The sequence below is a fragment of the Echinops telfairi genome, unplaced genomic scaffold (genome assembly GCF_000313985.2).
Source record: "Echinops telfairi isolate 266 unplaced genomic scaffold, ASM31398v2 ScPeMD7_10;HRSCAF=50, whole genome shotgun sequence".
Taxonomy (NCBI): domain Eukaryota; kingdom Metazoa; phylum Chordata; class Mammalia; order Afrosoricida; family Tenrecidae; genus Echinops; species Echinops telfairi.
In genome coordinates this window covers 10,219,329-10,239,255 of record NW_022103907.1, presented here as the reverse complement: position 1 = coordinate 10,239,255, position 19,927 = coordinate 10,219,329, and the positions used below count along the sequence as shown (strand labels likewise).

The window sequence follows — 19,927 nt, the reverse complement described above, 5'->3', positions numbered from 1 at the left end:
GAGAGAGAGAGAGAGAGAGAGAGAGAGATCCTTGTAGCTGATGTCTGGGGCACTTTGCAGTATCACTGGAGTGTGTGTGTGTGTGTGTGATCCTTGTAGCTGATGTGTGCCCAGGGACCTCACCCAAGAGATGAGTTGAGGATTAGGCAGAGGGCTGCCCATGGGGCTGCCCCGGCCTGAGCACCCGCTGGTCCCACAGTGGGTGAGGTCATTGTCCTTGTTGACCTTGATCCCCCAGAGCCAGCCCCGTGTAGAGCTGGACAGCAGGGTAATGCTGGCATGAGCACCCACCACCCTCACCCCTCGGGGGTCCCTGAGCATCTAGTCAGACCCAGGTCTCTGAGACTACCTCTGCACCCCTCAGTTCGCACATCCACCTTGAGTTGTCTTTGCAGGTGGGAGATTCACATGGCCTGAGCATGGTGGCCAGCCTGCTGGGAGGTGGTGGTAGTGGCTCTGTGTGTGTGTGTGTGTGTGTGTGTGTGTGGTGTGCAAGGCCTCACTCCCCTGAATGGCCCAGTCTCCAGCTGGGGTGCACAAACACAGGACCCTTCCAGGCTGGGGCCAGCCACCCTGGTGAAGGCAGTTTCTGGGCAGAAAAGTGATTTCCTCCTGTCCCGGGGAAAGTGGTTTGCACTGTAGGGGAGAAATCGAAAGGGGCTGCTTTGCACACTCCAGGGTAGGTAGGCTGGCAAGGGTCTACTGCTAGAACCCAACCTGCACCAAGATGGAGACTTAACACTAAATCCATTGGACAGGAAAGCAAATGGAAATGGAAGCCATCAACCTGTGAAAATATATTGGTATTTTGTGTTTGTGAAAGGAACGTGTATGGGTTGCAAGATATGGGAAAGTATATACCATGTGTGTTGTTTGTGTAAAAATATAGTATCTATTTTTATTCAGGAAGGTGAAGCTTTAGGCTCTAGCCAAATACCAGCTGCTGCCTGATGGCTGCTAACTGCTGTGGGAGCAGCATTCATAGCTCAGGTAATGTCTGTCTTCCGCGGGAGCTGGACAAGGTGCACCACGAGGACTTCCTTAAAAAATTGTTTCTGAGCTGAATGATTTCCCATGGAAGAAAGTTGTCATGCTTTGGGGGGTCATTTGGACCTAATTTACCTGTTAACGCACATTCTGGGTGAGACCAGGAAGCGCTGTCCAGAGACCTGCTGAATGCTGACAGCAATGACCCTCCTTCTCTAAAGGGATCTCAACGTTTAAGGCGCAGTAGCAACAAGAGGTGGGGGGGGGGGGGGGGGGCTGTCTGATGCTTGCTGGAGGTTTTCCATTTGGATTGGTGAAAACTTGCTCCCCGTGGGGCACTAGCTTGAAGATTGGCGAGGCCCCTCGTGCTGTGGTTTCCTAGGCTGCTGTTGCACAGTAACACATGTTGGTGGCTCAGAGGAGCTGACATTTCTTGTCTCACAGTTATGCAGGCTTGGAGTCCCAATCCACTGTGTTGGCAGGGCCACGCTCTCGCCAAAGGCTCCAGGGGAGGCTCCGTTTTTATCTGCTTCTGGGGACCTCCAGACCTTTCTTGGCTGGCAGCTGCAGCATCAAACTAACCTCTGGTGCTGCGAACCCTGTGCTGTCTTCTCTGTCTCAGAGCCTCTTCTTTTTTATAGGACCTCTCTCAGGGGACGCAGCGTTGAGCTGCTATCTGCAAGGTGGGCAGTTTGAAACCACCAGCCGCTGCTCAGGAGAAAGAGGAGCTTTCTACTCCCGTAAACAGTGAACGCCTTGGGAACTCACAGGGGCATTTCTATCCTGTCCTGTAGGAGAGGGCAGTCTCCTTTTGTATCAATTGGAAAAGCCTATGGATGCGGTTCTACTCTGTTGACTCAATGGCCTTGTTTTTTTGTTTTATTTTCTATCTCTGCCCTCCACTTTAGTTACTCTCAGGTGATGCATCACAGCTTGAGTGTTATTTGGGCCTGGCAGACCCATGCCCTCTGGCGCATTATAGACCTAAGAGTTGGATTCCTTGTTTGTATTTTATCTCCAGGTCATTGTTTAGCATAGTACCCAGCACAGAGAAAGTTGGTAGCCATAGTCACAGGAGACCAAGGGAGGCCCAGCATCCAGTCAAGGCTCAATGACAAAGCCAGGAGGCCCCCAAGTGCCCCTCTTCTGAATGTGCAGGGGTTCCCCAAGATACAATGGTGGTAGCAATAACATGAGCATCAGAACCAGTCTAATGTCAGGGGGAATCACGTAAGTCAAGATCATGCCAAGGCTGTTCCCTAGCACGGGGAGATCAGACAACCTTCACTTGCCTTTTTTTTTTTTTTTAACCAATCCTGGCACCCCCAGCGCTCTCCATGTCTCTGCTGGGTTTGATACTTTGTTGCCAGGAACACACGGAAACCACAGACCACACCTGTAGCTGAGTGGCTTATTAAGGAACAGGGTGCAACGTGAAATCAGAATCGACGGGCTACCAGGGCCAGGAAGTGCATAGGCACAGTCTCTCTTCTTCAGGGCAGGACAGCTCTCCCAGCCTTCGGAAGACAGATTCCTCCCTGCCCAGCCCTTCCCCACCCAGCACAGGCTAGTCTTAGCTTTATGTGTTTCTCCCCAGGCTCTGCCACCCGTGTCCCTTCAGGGACCGCCTGGGTCTTCAGTTCCAGTTCTTGACATGTTACAGCTGTTTGAGGACATTCCTTGCCTCTTCCCGGTTCCTGCTTCTCCTCTCTTCTTCCTCCCTTCTCCTGCTTCTCTGCCCACTTCTGTTTCTCAGCCTCTGAGGGGCTGGTGGTTTAAGGACCCAAATTGTCCCCTTCAAGGCTTGGCACTCCCGAAAGGACCGTGAACTGAATTGACTAAGCCCCTCTCAATATGCCATACACACCTCATTTGCATGGCTTATTGACCAATCCCAGCAAGATGCATACGATCACAGGGCAGGCTGCTGCTCAGGGCCGGACAAAAGGCATCGAGCCAAGTTGTTTAGAGCTTACCCAGAGCGTGCCAATCACCCGGGACAAAAATAACGGCAACTCTGGGTAGAAAACCAGGGCAAAGGTAACTCCCCGGAGCGTATGGGAAAGAAAAAAAAAAATCTCTCAAGCTGTTTCTCCAAAGAACCAAAGCAAACGGCCGAATAAAGACACTCATTTCACCGTGAACTGCCTGCACGTGAGCTCAGACCTCTCGCCAGTTTGCGGAGAGTCCGTCCGTTGACTGGGGCCTAGCCTCCCCTCAGCCTGCTCAGCCAGAGGAAGAAGGGAGAGGAGCCCCTTTGGGGGCGGTGCAGAATTCAGGGTGAGAGAGGCTCCTTCTCTTCCTACATACGTTGTCTGCCTCAAGCCAAAATCAGGGTGCTTTAAGAGAGTAATTCTTTAAGATGAGAGGGGTCCGTCTTGCAGGTAAGCTGGAGCAGGTCCAGGTAGTTCTTAAGTCCAAGACTCAACAACCAACACCTCGCTGACATCAAGTTGATCCCTACTCATAGCAGCCCTGTGGTGGGGGGGGCGGGGCAGAACCTGCCCTGTGGGTTTCTGAGACGGTGACATTTTACAGGAGCAGAAAGCCTCATCTTTCTCCCTCGGAATGCCTGGTGGTTTTGAACTGCTGACTTTGCAGTTATCAGCCCCATGCATAAGCACTAGGCCCCCAGAGTAGATGACTAGCTTCTGACCAAAAAAAAAAAAAAATAGGCCCATCAAGTTTCTAGAGGTCATTCAACATCCCATGAAAGCAAACGCCCACTTCTCCTGGACCATGAGGGAAACCATGGGACCCCCACAGACACAATAATGCTCGGTTCTCACCTCTGCACAGAAATCTACAACAAAGACATTGGCCTTGCCTGAGGTCTGCCTGCACCCGCTTTTGTGAGTCCCATAAAAACTGTGTCGGCACCAGCAACCCACAGGTAGCATGGGTTTTGGCCTGGGTGATGCGGCTTAGCTGCTGACCCGGGAGGGAATGGCGTTATCACACAGACCACATCCTCTCCTCGGCTTCCCTTCATTTCATACCAAAGTAGAGGCAGCCCTTCGCCTTTCCAGCCGCCAGGAAACACCTGCAGACACCCACACGCTTCCAGTCGCCTCCTCGTCTACAGGAACCCTACCATAAACTTCGATCTGTCTGAACTGAAAGGACACAAAGGCAGACACAATCGCCAAATTGGGAAAACACCAACAAAAAGGAAGCCCGCACGCTCCAGCCCTAGCCCCTGGATCCCACTGATTTCTGTCCCCACGTCCCTGGAGTCTGGTACGACACGACTGGAGTCGGAGGAGCCTGACCAGGGAAGATGTTCATTTCGGCAACTCTCTCCAGACACGTGAGACGGCATGTTTACGAACCCTCAAGATTGAGATGGAATCGCACATCAATACTTGCCTGCGTTGGCAGCTGGGCTTCTTGATGATGAATAGGTAAGAGCCGACGGGTAGGTAACACCCTTTTTGGGTTTACCTTCTGCAAAAGAGAAAGAACATGATTTATTCCGACAGCGAGAAGTTTTAGATGATCCGTGGACTCCCTCCTTCCAATCTCTCTCTCCCGAGTTCAGTCCGATCAGTCTCCCTTGTGCTGAATTGTTGATGATGATCAGAAAGTCAGAGCGGCGCTTTGCCTTCCCAGAGTGCTTGCGTTTTAAGATTCTAATGGAAGCAATAAAATCCCTGGGATTCAGAAGGGCTTCACATTAGCCATCTTTATTTTACTCATCAAGAGGCTGCGTCTGCGAAGATGCTCATCCGTGTGGCTCTGCATGTCTTATGCAGGCTCCAGTTGAATCTAAAGTGCTTCTCCCTGGCTTTTAGGTGAGGGAACTTCTGTCCCTGGGCATGGCCTGTAACGACGGGGTGGGGGGCAGCGCTATGGGGCGGATGGCGACCTGCATCTTTCTCTGATCCTGTGTGCTCTGTTTGGGTTTGGTGACGCTCAGGCAATCTGGAGGGAGTCAAGACGGATTCGCATGGATTCGCCTGGCTAATAACCTTTGTTACTCCCTCAGGGATAAAGCGGTGGGCGGGAGGAATGGTAATGCATAGCATGAGAAATAATGGAGGCATTAAGAAAATAAAGTTATCAGGTGGTCAAGGCTGATTAGAGGGGCAACTGAGTCTGACAGGCAGGAAATGTTGCCTGAGAAGGCGACTGCCTGTAAAATCTTCCTCCAGTCCTGAAACGTCACCTGAGATACCACCTTTGTTTTGAAAGGAGAAGATGCAGGAAAAGGCCCTCAGTGTGAGGTGATTAGCCTGACTTGTTCACCACTGGATTCCCATGGCCTGGATTAGAGCTCACCAGGGGGTTGCGATTGGCTGTGAACCCGACGGTGGCTGGTTTGAAACCACCTAGCCTCGCTGTGGAAGAAAGATCCCAGTGATCTGCTTCTGTCTTGATTCCAGCCAAGAAAACCCTGTGGGGCACACCTAGCCTGTAACTCACGATGGGGCTGCCCTGGGCTAGAACCGGCTTGACAGTAATGGGATGGGCTGTGTTTTGTTTGGTGAGGCGTTTGGCATTTGGGGAGACCCCACGCTTGGCTGCTGATGGAGAAGTCAGAGGTTTGAATCCCCCAGCGGAGCCTCAGAAGAAAGGGCTGTCTATCTAAGAGAGCAAGGGAGCCTGATTAGTGATGCTACATGGTGGGGCTTGCCGTCCACAAGATGAAACAAAGTTTGTTCCAACTGTTGATGAAAACCTGCTCGGCTCTGTCCACCTCTGTCCTGTGTACACTCAAGCATTGGGAAGACAGCCCTGGGGAGCACTGCTCCCCTCTAACACACCGGGGTCACCTCATGGCTTTCATAGGTGCTCAGTAAATCATATTTATTGAACAAATGAATGTTGTTATAGTTCACGGGAGGGGAATCACTCACTATTGAATAGGCATTTCCGCTGTCCACCGGGGTAATGCCATTACAGGATGGGACCTGAGGGGGAGACAGGGAGGAACTGAGGCATGGGGGTTGAGGGTTGTGGAACAGAACCTGGTCCCTGATTTTGCCCAACAGCCTGTTGGCAGTAGAGTCAGGAAGCAGACAGAGCAACTAGGTTTTAGGGTCTGGGACTGGAAGTAGGAAAATGTAGGTTTCTGCTTCTGCTTTGCCATCAATGAACTGACTCAGTCCCTGTTGCTCTCGCTCCCGCTTCCTCACTCAGAAAATATGGGTCATGACATGATTCTACTCCCTACACAAGTTCTAAGAGGCTAGTGGGGGAGTGGGCAGGGGGCTAAAATGTTTGAGAACTGTATATCACCAAGCCTACTGCCATGTAGGCGATTTGCACTCATAGGGGCCTTCTAGAACTGCCCGTTTGGGTTTCTGAGACGGGAACTCTTGATGGGCACAGAAATCCTCATCTTTTCTTTGGGGTTTGAAGGTACCTTGCAGGATAGCAACCCAACTCCTGGCTCACTAGTGTACCAGGGCTCCTTAGACATCACCAAAGAGGGACATGATTTCTATTCTGGGGAAAAAACGAAACTCACTGCCATTGAGTTGACCCTTTAGGACAGAGCAGAACTGCCCCCATTGGATTTCTGAGATTGTAAATCTTTATGGGAGTAGAAAGTCTTATTTTTCTCCTGAGAAGCATCTGATGGTTTCGAACTGCTGACCTTGCTATTGTAGCCCAAGGAGTAACCCACGATGCTGCCAGGGCTCCTCTCTCTTTATTCAAAGCAGGGTTGGGTACAACGAGGGGGCTTGTTCCTGTCATCTCATTAAAATGACCTGGGGAGCTGATTCCATTGTCACCACGGGGACTCCAACTCAGGGTGACTCTGAGGACCACCACCCTTTAGGGTCCATAGTCCAGCGCCCACCATTTGTACCCTCCACGGACCTCTCTGAGGAACAGGATTTGGTATTTCCTGACTCGTGACTCAGGTCTGAGCCTGCAATACTAGAGGCTGTTTTACATCCATTGAAGTCCTCATGGCCATGCTTCATCACCCGAGCAAAGCACCGGCATCATTTCCCTGCGGTTGTCCTCCTCCTCCCGACTGGACTCCTATGACACTGTTTCTATTCAGAAGGAACGGGGGTGAGCTCACTAATCCGGAAGAGTGCTTTTAAGAACATGTGGCAGGATGAAGCTGTTCCTGGATCAGGGAAAGATCACCCTGACCAAAAGAACAGACAGCCCTCTTCTCCTGTTTGCCCAGCTCACATGGTCATTGATGGAAGGGGCACAACGACATGCAAAAATTGGAAATATGGGGGCGCGGGAGCCTTCAGAGTAGGATTCTGGCACACTCCAATTAAACTGGGTGGCCAGCCGCCACTGTGGAACGGGGCAGTGTGCCTCAGCGGCCCGGAGGCACTCTCATACTTCCTAGCTATGTGAGGAACACAATGTTTATTATCATTGGCAGACAGGATGGTTGGTTAGATATCACTAATTGGAATGAGGCGAGAGACGGAAGTTGAACTTTACAGGAAATAATCTCAGCAATTGATTTTCATTTGACAAACCCAAAATGTCTCTACTCTCATGAAATTACTTGTCTTTTAGACTTCAGTTGGGATTCTGGATTTGCAGGCAAGCACTTAAAGAGCGAGATGCTTGTATATAACCAGTATTTAACCAGGAGTTAGTTGATAAGGATTTGTGTGGAGGTGCTCCTTCTTCCGGTGTTCAACGGATGAGTATTCCAGACATTAGCATTTTCTAAGGCCTCTGAACTTGGTATCACAGGGCAAAGATCCATATGCTGTGGGGGATGTCCCCCCCCACACTTACATAGAAACCGGATTAATTTGTACCGTGGGAGGGTAGAGTTTGGCAGGTAGGAAGAAATAGGTGGACTGCTCAAATTGAGAAAATTCAAAAAGTCTGATTGTAGTCCTATTATAGCTCTGATGCTTGGGCAATAATGGCGCGTGGGGCCTGGGATGCCTGCGTGTATGTGAAAACCACCCGGATTGGAAGACCTGCTCTATTTGGATTGTTTGCTTTCCTGGTTTCAAATGGCCTTCCACAGCTGGTTTCTTCTCAGGAGAATCAAACATCTCCTCTTGTTGGAATATCAGAAAGATTGGCTGGAATCTAGATTAATATTCCACAGAAGTTTCTTGCAGAAGATAGGAGAGTCAAGGCCCACGCTTTATGTTCATTTTAGGGTGTATCTCAGGGGTGTTATGTCATTGGAGGTCACCCTCATAAAGCTGTGTTACAGACTTTTCTGTGTTTTGGTATATAAGACCCAGGATTGATAAACCTACAGGGACAGCAAGTTGAATAAGGGTTTCAGGGGACAGGCGTGTACAGTGGGGGGTGGGGGGTGGAGGGGGGTTAGGAGGGAGACGACATCAAGGAGTCCAGGAAGAAAAAGAAGGTTCGGAAACTGATTGTGGTAGCAATTGTATATTTCTGCTTGACGTGACTGAACTATGGGATGATACGATATATGTATTAACTCCCAATTAATGATACATTTTTAAAAAAAGAGTAAAAAAAAAGAGGTCTAAACTTTAGACACTAAGGCAAGGAAAGGATATATGAAAAGCTGAACTACAATTTCTTAAAAATTCTTCAGAGTAAGCCCCCGTGATCGTCAGATGACTCTTGAGAAAGTCGATCAAGAGGATCCCCTTAGAGTCCCCCATAAACCTGGAGTTGACCTCTGGCCTGAATGGAAGCAGTCCAGCAGACCCCTCAGCAGCCCCTGCTTGGACTGGCCTTTGCTTTGGAAGGCACCCTAGCATGACCAGGACGAGTGTAGCCCCGAGGCAACGTGGCTGCAGCCAGCCACTGACCGCAGAGATACGTTAAAGATGTTTTGGTTGGAATACATCTAGTGTCCATGACCTGGAGCCCTCGTAGCGGTGCTTTTTCAACGTACCCTCGTGTGCGGGGCTTCAGAAAGTTCCAGGGAAAAAGTAACTAAAAGATAACAGAATTTTCCCTGTTTTTGAAGCCCCTCATATTTCCAGGTTTGGTCTTGAGGCGATTGGTCACTGATAATTCTCGTTCATTCTGCTATGATCCTAATTCTCAGAAGCATGAATGCTTCCCATCTTGACGCACCGAGGAGGCCCGTGGGCCAACGCTGTCACACATTTTGTCCTGTGAGGTCACTTAACCCAAACTGAGCTTAACGTGTTTCTCTGAAGGTAGGAATACCTGAGATGACAAAGGACGCTGTCCATCGGGGAAGGGACAATGACTGGACACCATTGGAATAACTCCCTTTATACCCCGACTGTCCAGCCACTTTCCGAACAAGTATCTTCCCTCCGGAATGATCGAGCACACCACTAGGAAGAGAGAGAGGAAACAAGGTTAAGAGAACAATATTGTTTGATATGATCGATCAGCTATCAAATCAGCCTCCATCTTTCCCTACAGATAAAGGAGGCAGCCGGCTCCAGGGACAGTGCTTCCACGATACAGCCTGACACCGGGGCTCCCAGGGCGAACGCCTTTCTAATCATGAGGGATTGCTTCGTCAGTCAGGAATCCCGCTGTCTCCGTGCCTCAAATATCATTTTCTTGGTTTCCTCATCCCCACTAATTTCATTTATTTTTAAAATATTTTTTACTTAGAAATTGTATTGGAAAATATTTTTGTTGCAGTGAACGACGTATACCAAAAGCATTTACCATTTTTTAAACATGTTCAGCTCAGCGTCGTTGCGGTTACCCTATGTGCCACCTTCGCTTCTCTCTCTGTCCAAGTTTTCATCACTCGTAACAGAAATTCGGTACCTCTAGGGCTCACCTTCCGTTTCCTCCTCTCCTGTGCCCGACCAGTGTGAACAGACTCCGCTCTCTACACACCGGCCTATTTGCAATATTTCATGTAAGTGGGATCCTAGAACATCTTTCTTTTCCTATTTTGGAAATGAACTTGGTTGTCACTAAAGACTCCGAGTCCATTTCAGTTTTGCAGCCCCCACCCCCACCCGCTTTAACCACTCAGACCAGTATTTAGGAATCTGGAGGGATTTTATCATTATTATTATTATTATGGGTATTTATTTATTCATTCATTCATTTATGTATTATGGCTTTTAAAGGAGCACACTATGTAGTTATACAGGTTATCTCAACAAATGACATCCACAACGATCTCCCATTAAGCCCTCTGTAAATGTTGCTCCCTCTCTCCTCTCCCTTCACTGTTCTCTCCTTCCTCAATATCCTGTCCCTCCCCTCTCTCTGTTCCCAGCCCCATCCCTCGCCTCCTTGTCACCATCAAAGTCTTCTCTTCGGGTGCAAAAGCCACGTGTCTTCTCTTGTTTTTCCTTATCAATCATGGTAATATTAAATAGTTATCTTTGTAAGATTGACTTAAGTTTGCTAAGCATAATGTTCTCTGGTTCTGTCCATCTCCTGTGGTTGTTTTTTTATGGATGCCTATTAGTCATTGTATGAGTGTACCAGAGTTTGCTTAGCCATTCCTCCATAATCGGGGTCTTGGTAGTTTCCATGCGTTTCCACTATGGAAATTGCTACCCGTCACCACAGGTGTGCAAATGTCTGTTCCTGTTGTAGTCTTTCCTTCTTCAGGGTGGACACCCAGTAGAGAGATTGCTGGGTCGTAAGGGACTTGGGCTTGCATTTGTTTAAGGAATTGCCATACTGATTTCCGTAGTGGTTGTACAAGTCTGCAGTCCCTCCAGCAATGTCAGAGCGGTCCTGTGCTCTGAATTCTCTCCAGCATTGATTATTTTCTGTTTCACTGAATTTTGATAAAAATGATCATGTGAGGTGTGAAGACCTTGTAGTTTTAATTTGTATTTCTCTTATTGCTAATGAACTTGAACATTTCTTCTTATGATTCTTGTCTGGCCTGGATGTCGTCTTTGGTAAATTGTCTATTCATGTCTTGTGCCCATTTTTTGCTTGGATTCCTTTTCTTGTTAAGACATTGTAGTTGTCAATAGATTTTTGAGATTAGCTCTTTATCTGATGTATTATTATTATTTCCTTCACCTTAAGCTCTGGGTTCTTTTTAACTGATGAAGTCCTTTGATGTGCATCAATGTAGTATTTTTAGCAGGTTCCAGGTATTTGTTTTTGTCTTCTATTGTGTGGATATACTTCATTATGTTCAGTAGTATGTTTATACCTTGTGTTGAAGTCCTTAGTTTGTCCCCATTTTTTCATTGTTGGTGTATATAATTGTGTGGTTTATGTTTAAGTCTTTGATCCATTTTGAGTTCATTTTTGTACATCGTGTTAGGTCCTGCTTTCTTCTTTTGCAGGTGAAGATCCAGTTTTTCCAGCACCATTTGTTGAAAAGGCTCTCTCTTGTTCATTTAATGTGTTTTAGTCCTTTATCAAAGATTAAGTGTCTAAAGGCACTTGGTTGTATTTCTGGGTTCTTAATTCTAATCCATTGGTCTTCATAGGAGGGGGTATCCCCCTTAAAAATGGTAAAAAGCTCTTCTGGGCAGAGTTTTCATCGTATTCATTTTTCCCGCCAGACGAGCATCCAGCAACTGGCTCTGAGTTAGTGCACCCAGTGGCATTGCCTGGGAAAGTTCTCTGTGGTCACAGTACTTTTTTTTTAAAAAAGCAGTTTCCCTCAAACCTTGTTTTTTGTGATGGCTGATTTAAGAGAACTGCATGTGGGTGTAAATTTTGTTTCCTGTTACGGGAAAAATTCCACAGAAAGTGTTGTGCTGTTGAACACAGCTTACAAGGACAGCGCTATGGGAAAAATTCAAGTGTACCATTGGTTTTCTCATTTCAAAAAAGGTGAAATGTCGATTGATGACAAACCTTGTTCTGGACATCTGTCAACTTCCTGAATGAATGAAAATGTTGGCAAAATTTGTGCACTTGTGCTCAAAGACCGGTGATGACAGACCATTGAAGAGGTGGGGAAGTTATCGAGATGGTCTTGGAGTTGGTTCAGCGAATTTTAACGGAAGATTTGGGAATGAGCAGGGTCGCTGTGAAATGTGTGCCTCGGGTTCTAACTAACCAGGAAACAGGCTGTACTTTGAAAGAACAGCTCTGAAGTGACCCAGACTTTTTTTCTAAGGTCATGACTGGTGACGAGACAGGGTCCTATTCTTATAGCGAACATCAACTCCAAAGCAGACATCCACCAAGCCAGAGAAAGACACCATCGTCACCTTGCCTCCCCAAAGCTCGTCAAGTGAAATCAAAGATCAAGATGATGTTCATTTGTTTTTGTGATGTGATGGGGATAGTGCATTTGGAGTTCGTTCGACCAGGCCAGATGGTTTATCTAGCTTTCTATTTAGAGGTTCTGAAAAGATTGTGTAAGAGTGTGCGCCAAAAAAAAAAAGCCTGATTTGTGGCAGACGGGGGAAGGCACCTCCTCACGCAGCCATCTCAGTGAGCTGGTTTTTTTGGGCAAAAATCAGCATTCCTCTCTTGCCCCCCACACCTTATCCTGACCTCTCTCAGGGTGATTTCTTTTTTTTTTGCAAGTGAAGAGGGACATGAAAGGACAGCAGTTTGACGATGTAGGAGAAGTGAATTAAAAATGAGGAGGTACTGTCAGCCATTCAAACAGATGAGTTTTAAAAATGTTTCTAAGAATGGAATTATAGATTTGACAAATGTATTAAGTATAATGGAGAGTACTTTGAAGGCGATAAAGTTATTTTGTAAAAAAAATTTGAATACATAGCTTTGAAACAAATTTTAATTTTTTGGGGGGGGTACCCCCTCTTATCTATCATTGTGCCAGTACCAGGCTGTGTTGATGACTACGGCTATATAATAGGTTTTAAAGTTTAAGAGCGAAAGTTCTCCTACTTTGTTTTTATTTGTTTAAGAAGGCTTTATTTATTCTGGGGTGCTTTCCTTCCCATAGGAAGTTGGTGATAAGTTTTTCTATTTCTTTGAAGAAATGTGGTGAGATGCAGATTGAAATTGGTTTGAATTTGTAAACATTTGTCCTTTTCTGTCTGGTTAATTTAACCTACCATAATGATGGCAAGATTTATCCCTCTTGTAGCACGTATCAGAAGTCTGCTTCTCTTTCTGGCTGAATAATATGTCATGGTGAGATATCACATCGTGTCTGTTGACAGACAGGTGGTCTGTCTCTACAGTTTGACTATTGAAAGGCGTGCCTCAGCGAATGCTGGAGCACAAGTTTCTATGTGAGTCCGTATTTTCAAGTGTTTTGGGCACGTTTCTAAGAGGAGAATTGCTGAGTTAGAAGATAATTCTGTTTATCTTTTTTTTAGGAATCTCAATTACTTTTAAGTAAAAGTGTTCTCTTGACAATTTCCAATTTGGTTTTGTAAAATCACACAATGACTCCAGTTATTTCGAAAGGTAGGATGGCAATCTTTTTTTTTTTTTTTAATCATTTTATTAGGGGCTCATACTACTCTTATCACAATCCATCCATACATCAATTGTGTAAAGCACATTTGTACATTCATTGCCCTCATCATTCTCAAAGCATTTGCTCTCCACTTAAGCCCCCGGCATCAGGTCCTCATTTTCCCCCCTCCCTCCCCGCTCCCCACTCCCTCATGAGCCCTTGATAATTTATAAATTATTATTTTGTCATATCTTGCCCTGTCCGACGTCTCCCTTCACCCACTTTTCTGTTGTCCGTCCCCAAGGGAGGAGGTCACATATAGATAGGATGGCAATTTTAAAAGCAAAATATTTCTATTCCTTTTATCTGGGGCTCAGGAGGAAAGGTGTATGGATAACTTTAGCTCACTGAACAGGAGCCCCTGAGAAAGGAAATTGTTTCTTCCATGTCCAGCACTGTACATGGTTCCCCATCCTGGTGTGATCTGATGGGTTCTAAAGAGATTTACCCCCTTCTTTCCCTCTGTGTTTTTCAGGGACTCCTTTCTGGTTCCTAAATATAACTTTCATCTCATTATTTCACTACCTTAGAGCTTAAAATGACTCATTTGGGTCTCTGTAATTTATGGCTCGGGCTGAAAGAGTATATAGAAACACTCCGCCCCTAGCAACAAAGGTGGTTATTTCCCACCGTCCCACCTTCATGGTGAGTCGACACCTTCAACACTCAACTTCTCGATGACATGGAAGGAAAGATGGTGATAAGACTCGACGTATACAACACTTAACTGCTTTAAAAGCAATCCCACTTGCAGTAGTTCAAGGAGTCCTCCCAGCACATCTCTGAGTTAGTTGTAGGGCGGAGGGATGGTTGTTATTCCCATTTCATCAAAATACTCTCGAATGATTCATGCAGCATTTTAGAGCTGCTAAATTGCATAGCGGGGATCTGAAAACAAGTCTTATTGACTCGAATCCTGCGTCTGTCTCACTCATTCACAGGTGTCTCCCAGGGTTCCAAAGCACAGGCACCTCTGATGGTAAGTGCTCATCACTTCCTGAGGTCTTCACAATGCCGCCGCGCTCCGGTGGAGGCTCCGCATACATTTAATTACATGCAATTCCCCATCTCCAGTGTCCTGGGACTCCACTCCCCCGATGGCCCAGGATTCCAGTGAGCCCACCTCTCCTGACGCTGCTGTTCACTCAGGAGAACTTGCCCAAAGAGTTGGCACAGCCTTCAAGTGGCACTCAGAGCTCAGCCCTTCTCACAGGGCCTCTGCCAGCCCCTGTGACCTCCCCCTCGACACTGGGAAATCTTCTCACAGTGGACACTCCCATGTTGTGGTCTTGTATTATTTCCTAAACAGCTTCTTCAGTTAATGTCCCCCGCCTGGGTGGGAAAAATGTTCTTGTGTGCAAAAGACAATAGTTTATGTTTTCGTATAAGAAGGCCTGCCAGTGGGGTGCGGGGACTCTGAGCACCAGCTTTGCAGAGCCAGGGCTTAAACTTTTAGAATGGTACAAGTGGTTGACTTTGCCTTGGTAGCTTAACATTGATTGAGTATTCCTACCACCAAATAAATCCAAACCCAACCACTGCCATTGACCCGATTCCAACCCATGTACCCTGTAGCGGGCTTCCAAGACTAGATCTTCATGGGAGCAGACATTTTCTCTCTCGGGGAAGCTGACCTTTCAATTAGTAATCCAATGCTTACATGAAGTGCCACCAGGCTTCCTTTACTTCTCACTCACTGCCATCGAGCCATTGCTGACTCACCGTGATCCTTCAGGACAGGGTCGAACGGCCCTTGTGGGATTCTGAGATGGTGACTCTTGATGGGAGAAGAAAGTTCTACCTTTCTCCCCGTGTGCCACAGAAGCTGGCAAAGCAGAGCCCACTGCCCCTTCTTTTATATTATATAAAAAAATTTTTTTTTCATATATATATATATATGAAAATCCCATATTTAACAATTCAGTATCAGTACACAATTTGATGTTCAGCTTGATATATATATATGTATATGTATATACACACACACAAATATGCACATACAAGAGCCCTTCTAAATGGTTGTGAAAAGGAACCCACAAAGAGAGAACCCATTATCTTTTAACTCAGCTTTTCCATGAACTTTTTGGAGAGCTGGTTTTACTCTACTAGCACACCACTGGCCTAGGCTGAACACACACACACACACACACACACACACACACACACACTCACACACACATATTAAAGAGGCACATTCCCGTTACTTGTAGTTATTTTGACCCTGCAATTATATTCCCTGTAACCTGCACTTGTGTGTGGAGGTGTGTGTGTATATTCCCTGTAACCTGCACTTGTGTGTGGAGGTGTGTGTGTATATTCCCTGTAACCTGCACTTGTGTGTGGAGGTGTGTGTGTGTGTGTCCTCTTGTTTAAGAGTTCTGGACAGAAGCAGTGTAGCTGCCGCTCTGGTTGGGGAGGGGTGGCTCACGCTGAGCTCCTCGGGCTGCTTCAAGGCAGTGGTGGCCAACAGAACCCTCCAGCTGGACCGGGGGCTGGTACGTGGTGTGGGTTGTGTAAGTTGGAAAACCTGAGCTTTGGAAAAGGGACAGAGGTCGAGCTGTGGGGTTCCCGTGGGATTTCCTGTTGGGGCAGAGCGAAGTCTCCTTTTGTTTGGCTGGAGAATGTGCGTCTTCTTGGATCATCCTGGAGCAGAACAGGTCCTGGAGAGGGCAGTGGGCGGGGAACTGCAGGAGACAAAGTGCAAGGGAGACTCCCGCCAGGGAGGTAGGCACTGCCTGTGGAGGGAGAGAACCTGAGAGGCCGGGGTCCCATCCCTCTGACAGGTGGGGGCTCAGGGCCATGGGAATGTGGAGAATGTATGTCAATGTGATCTCCTTTGTCACTCACTCAGATGTGGCCTATAAGTCCTGCTCGTCCCATGTAATTGAACATGTTATCAGCGGAAACCAGTCCGTGCAAAGGACCTCGTGCTGGGTAAAGTGGAAGGACAGCTGAGAAGGAGGGAGATCCTTGACAGGATGGAGTGACATGGTGGCTGCCACAAAGGGCACCAACAGAACCGCGATGGAGGATGGCACAGGAGCTGGCAGCATGTCCTCCTGCTGTACACAGGGTCGCTGGGAGTGTGAACTGACCCGACGACACCTACCCACAATAACACACATCCTGACTGAGCACAAACACACATCTACTTCTTGCAGTCCTTAAAGGGCCCTCCCTGCACAGTGCTGAATGTGGGCTCCGTCATCCCTTCCTCCCTGATGTAGGTGCCAGGGATTAGAGGGTCGGTATCTGGGTGTCGGCTCGGAGAAAATGACTGACCACCACTAAGCAGGTTTTGAATGGCTGTGGGTCTGAGAACAGCCGCCTGGATTGGAAGCGAGCCACCTGATTGTCCTGCACTGAGGGACTCTGCATTGTCACGGTGTCAGGAGATGCCCATCTCTGCCCAGCACATAGGCCCGCTTTAAACACAGGGCTCCATTGAAGACAAGATGGAGCCAAAAACATGTTAAGGAGTTTTCAAGGACCAGGCAGCATTAGTGTTGTTGTGAGGCGCCCTCAAACTGCTTCTGAGTCCAGTGACCCAAGGTGTGACCAAGTGGACACTGCCGCCCTGCGCCACCTTCACAGTTGTCCCTGCGCGTGAGCCCGTGGTTGCAGACACACTTGTCAATTCGTCTTGTCCAGGGCCTTCCTCTTTTTCACTCACCTTCCGCGTGACCAAGCATGATGGTCCCTGTTGATGACCTGTTCAAAGCACGTGAGATGAAATCTCTCCATCCTCGGTCTCAGGAGCGTTCTGGCTGTATTTCCTCTCAGACAGCCTTGGCAGTTCTGCTAGTCGAAGGCACGTTCAATATTCTTTGCCAACCCAAGAACTCAGAGGCGACCATTCTTCTTTTGCCTTCCTTATTCATCACCCAGCTTTCATATAAAGTGCATTTGGGGAGCGGGGAGGGAGGAGGAAAAATGAGGAGCTGATGCCAAGGGCTTAAGTGGAGAGCAAATGTTTTGAGAATGATGAGGGCAACAGATGTACAAATGTGCTTGACACAATGGATGGATGGATGGATTGTGATAAGAGTTGTATGAGCCCCCAATCAAATGATTTTTTTTAAGTGCATTTAAAGCGATTGAAAATGCCAAGGTTGGGTTAGGCGCACCTGAGTCCTGAAAGTGCCATCTTTCCTCTTTAACACTTAGAACAGGTCTTGAGTAGCAGATTAGTCCATCGTTTGATTTCTTGCCAGCCTCTTCCAGGAATGTTGATTGTGGATCTAAGTAAGATGAAATCCTGACCATTTTCATCTTTCCGCCGTTTATCAAGATGCTGTCCAGTTGCATGCACGTGGGTTTCTTTACATGGGTTTTCTTGACATTGAATTGTAATCCCTACTGAAGGCTCTAGTCTTTCATCAGCAAGATGATCAGTCAGCAATCAACACGTGCTTCTGTTTTCAGCAAGCGAGGTTGTGCCTCCTGCATACTGAAGGTTGTTAATGAGCTGTGGTCGTTACATAATCTCATGTCAACTTGATCAATAAGTGTAGTGGTGGAGTTTAGCCTGTCAATCAGGTTATAACCTGATAATGCCTCCTGTGGGTGGGGCCTTCTCATGAGGGTTCTGGGAACTTCCTCTCTTTCTCCCTGAGAGCAGGCTGTATACTCTATGTCTGTTTCTCCTTCCTGTTGATAAGCCACGTGGAGCCATGCTGAGACCTGCGAGAGTGCTGGAGATGCTTCTACCACCACTGGATCCACAAGACTTTGCATCCTTTGGCCTGTGATCTTCCTGCATTTTGGCATCATTGCGTGTGCTGTGTGAGTCTGAAGAGAGATTTATGGTGCGGTGGCAGATGTATGGGCTAATATTGGGCTTATGAACTTGATCTGGACTGGGCTGGGATGTTATCTTAACATACAATTACTTCTTGATATAAAGCTCCTTCTTATATCTATATGAGTATTGGTGAATTTCTTTCTTTAGACAACCCGGTCTAATACATGAGCTCTCCTCCAATCCTGATGCTGAATTATTCTTCATATAACCCAGCTTTAGGGATCATTTACTCAGCATACAGGTTGAATAAGTATGCTGAAAGGATCCAACTTTGACACACACCTTTCCTTTCCTGATTTTATACCCTATGATATCCTTGTTCAGTTCAAATGATTGTCTCTTGCGCTATGGACAGGTTCCTCATGAGCACAATGACGTGTTCTGGAACCCCCCCCCCCATTTTAGTCCATAGTTGGCTGTGCTCCACACAGTCAAATGCTTTTGCATAGTTAATAAAACACAAGTAAACATCTCTCTGGTAGTCTCTGCTTTCAGCCGAGACCCACCTGATGTCAGCAATGATTTCCATCCATCGTTGCGTGTCCTCTTCTGAATCTGGCGTAATTTCCGGCAGCTCCCTGTCAATGTACTACTGCAGTCATTTGTGGAATCATCAGAAAACTTTTACTTGCATGTGATATTAGTGATATTGTTCGATAGTTTGAGCATTCTGTTGGGTCACCTTTCTTTGGAATGGTCACAAATATGGATCTCTTCCAGCTGATTGGCCAGGTAGCAGTCTTCTGGACGTGTTGGCATAGCCTAGTGAGTGTTCTCAGCATTGCATCCATTTGTTGAAACACTTTTATTGGTATGTTGTTCATTTCTGGGCCCTTGTTTTTCACCAGTACCTTCCTTGGTTCTGGATCGTATGCTTCCTCTTGAAATGGTTGGACATTGACCGGTTCTTTTGAGTCTAGTGGGTCTGCATTTCTTCTCTCTTCTTTTGATGTTTCGTGTATCATAGAATCCTTTAATATTGCACCTCAGGGCTTGATTTTCCCCTTTAGTCTTTTCTGTTTGCGATATGCTGAGTGAGTTTTTCCCTCTCAGCTTTCTAAATTATAATTCTTTACTTTGTCTTCTTGAAGCACCCTTTGAAGTTTTCTGTTCAGCCCTTTTACATCATTATTTCTTTCACTCTCTTTAGTTAGTCTACATCCTAGAGCAAGCGGCAGGGTTTCTTCTGACATCCACTTTGGACTCTTCTTTCTCTCCTGTCTTTTAAATGACCGTTTGCTTTCTTTATGTTTGATGTTGTTGATAGTCTCTCTCACATGTCTAATCTTTGGTCATTAGTGTTCAGTGTATCAAATCTGTTCTTGAGTTAGTCTCTAAATAGAGTTGGGATATGTTCCAGATTATATTTTGGGTCTCATTGACTTGTTTTCCTTCTCTGCAGCTTCAACTTGAACTTGCCTATAAGAAACTGTTGTTCTATTTCTCCATCACCTTCTGGCCATGTTATAATATTGAGTCAAAATGTGATCCCTCAAATATGTTCCTTGTTTCTTTGGTTTGGAAGAACAAAAAGGAATCACCCATTATTAGACATCAGAGCATGGTATATTGTATGACTATCAAATCTTTTAATCTACATTAATTTCACTTTCTAAGCAAAGTATGCTTCCTCCAGTTCCCAGGTTAGGGGAGTCCTGTCAGGGTAAGAGTATAGGTGCCTCAAGTGCTTTCTTGTCAAGCTTCTTGTCCTCCTTAGTCATTTGAAAACCTGAATTCTGGAAACCCACACTGATAAGATCTAAAAAGCTTGCCTATTTTCCTATAAGACAGTGGTTCTCAACCTTCCTAATGCCGCGACCCTTTAT

General features: G+C 46.7%; 1 protein-coding gene across 1 annotated transcript in view; it reads right to left on the bottom strand.

Annotated features, from left to right (window-relative positions):
* The window catches only part of VIT (vitrin), a 147,609-nt gene that overhangs the window by 66,292 nt on the left and 61,390 nt on the right, over positions 1–19,927 (bottom strand). The window contains exons 5-6 of the mRNA XM_045287027.1: positions 9,100–9,233; positions 4,357–4,434 (exon numbers count right to left, since the gene is read on the bottom strand). Coding sequence (XP_045142962.1) covers positions 4,357–4,434; positions 9,100–9,233 — 212 coding nt within the window. The remainder of the gene's footprint in view (positions 1–4,356; positions 4,435–9,099; positions 9,234–19,927) is intronic.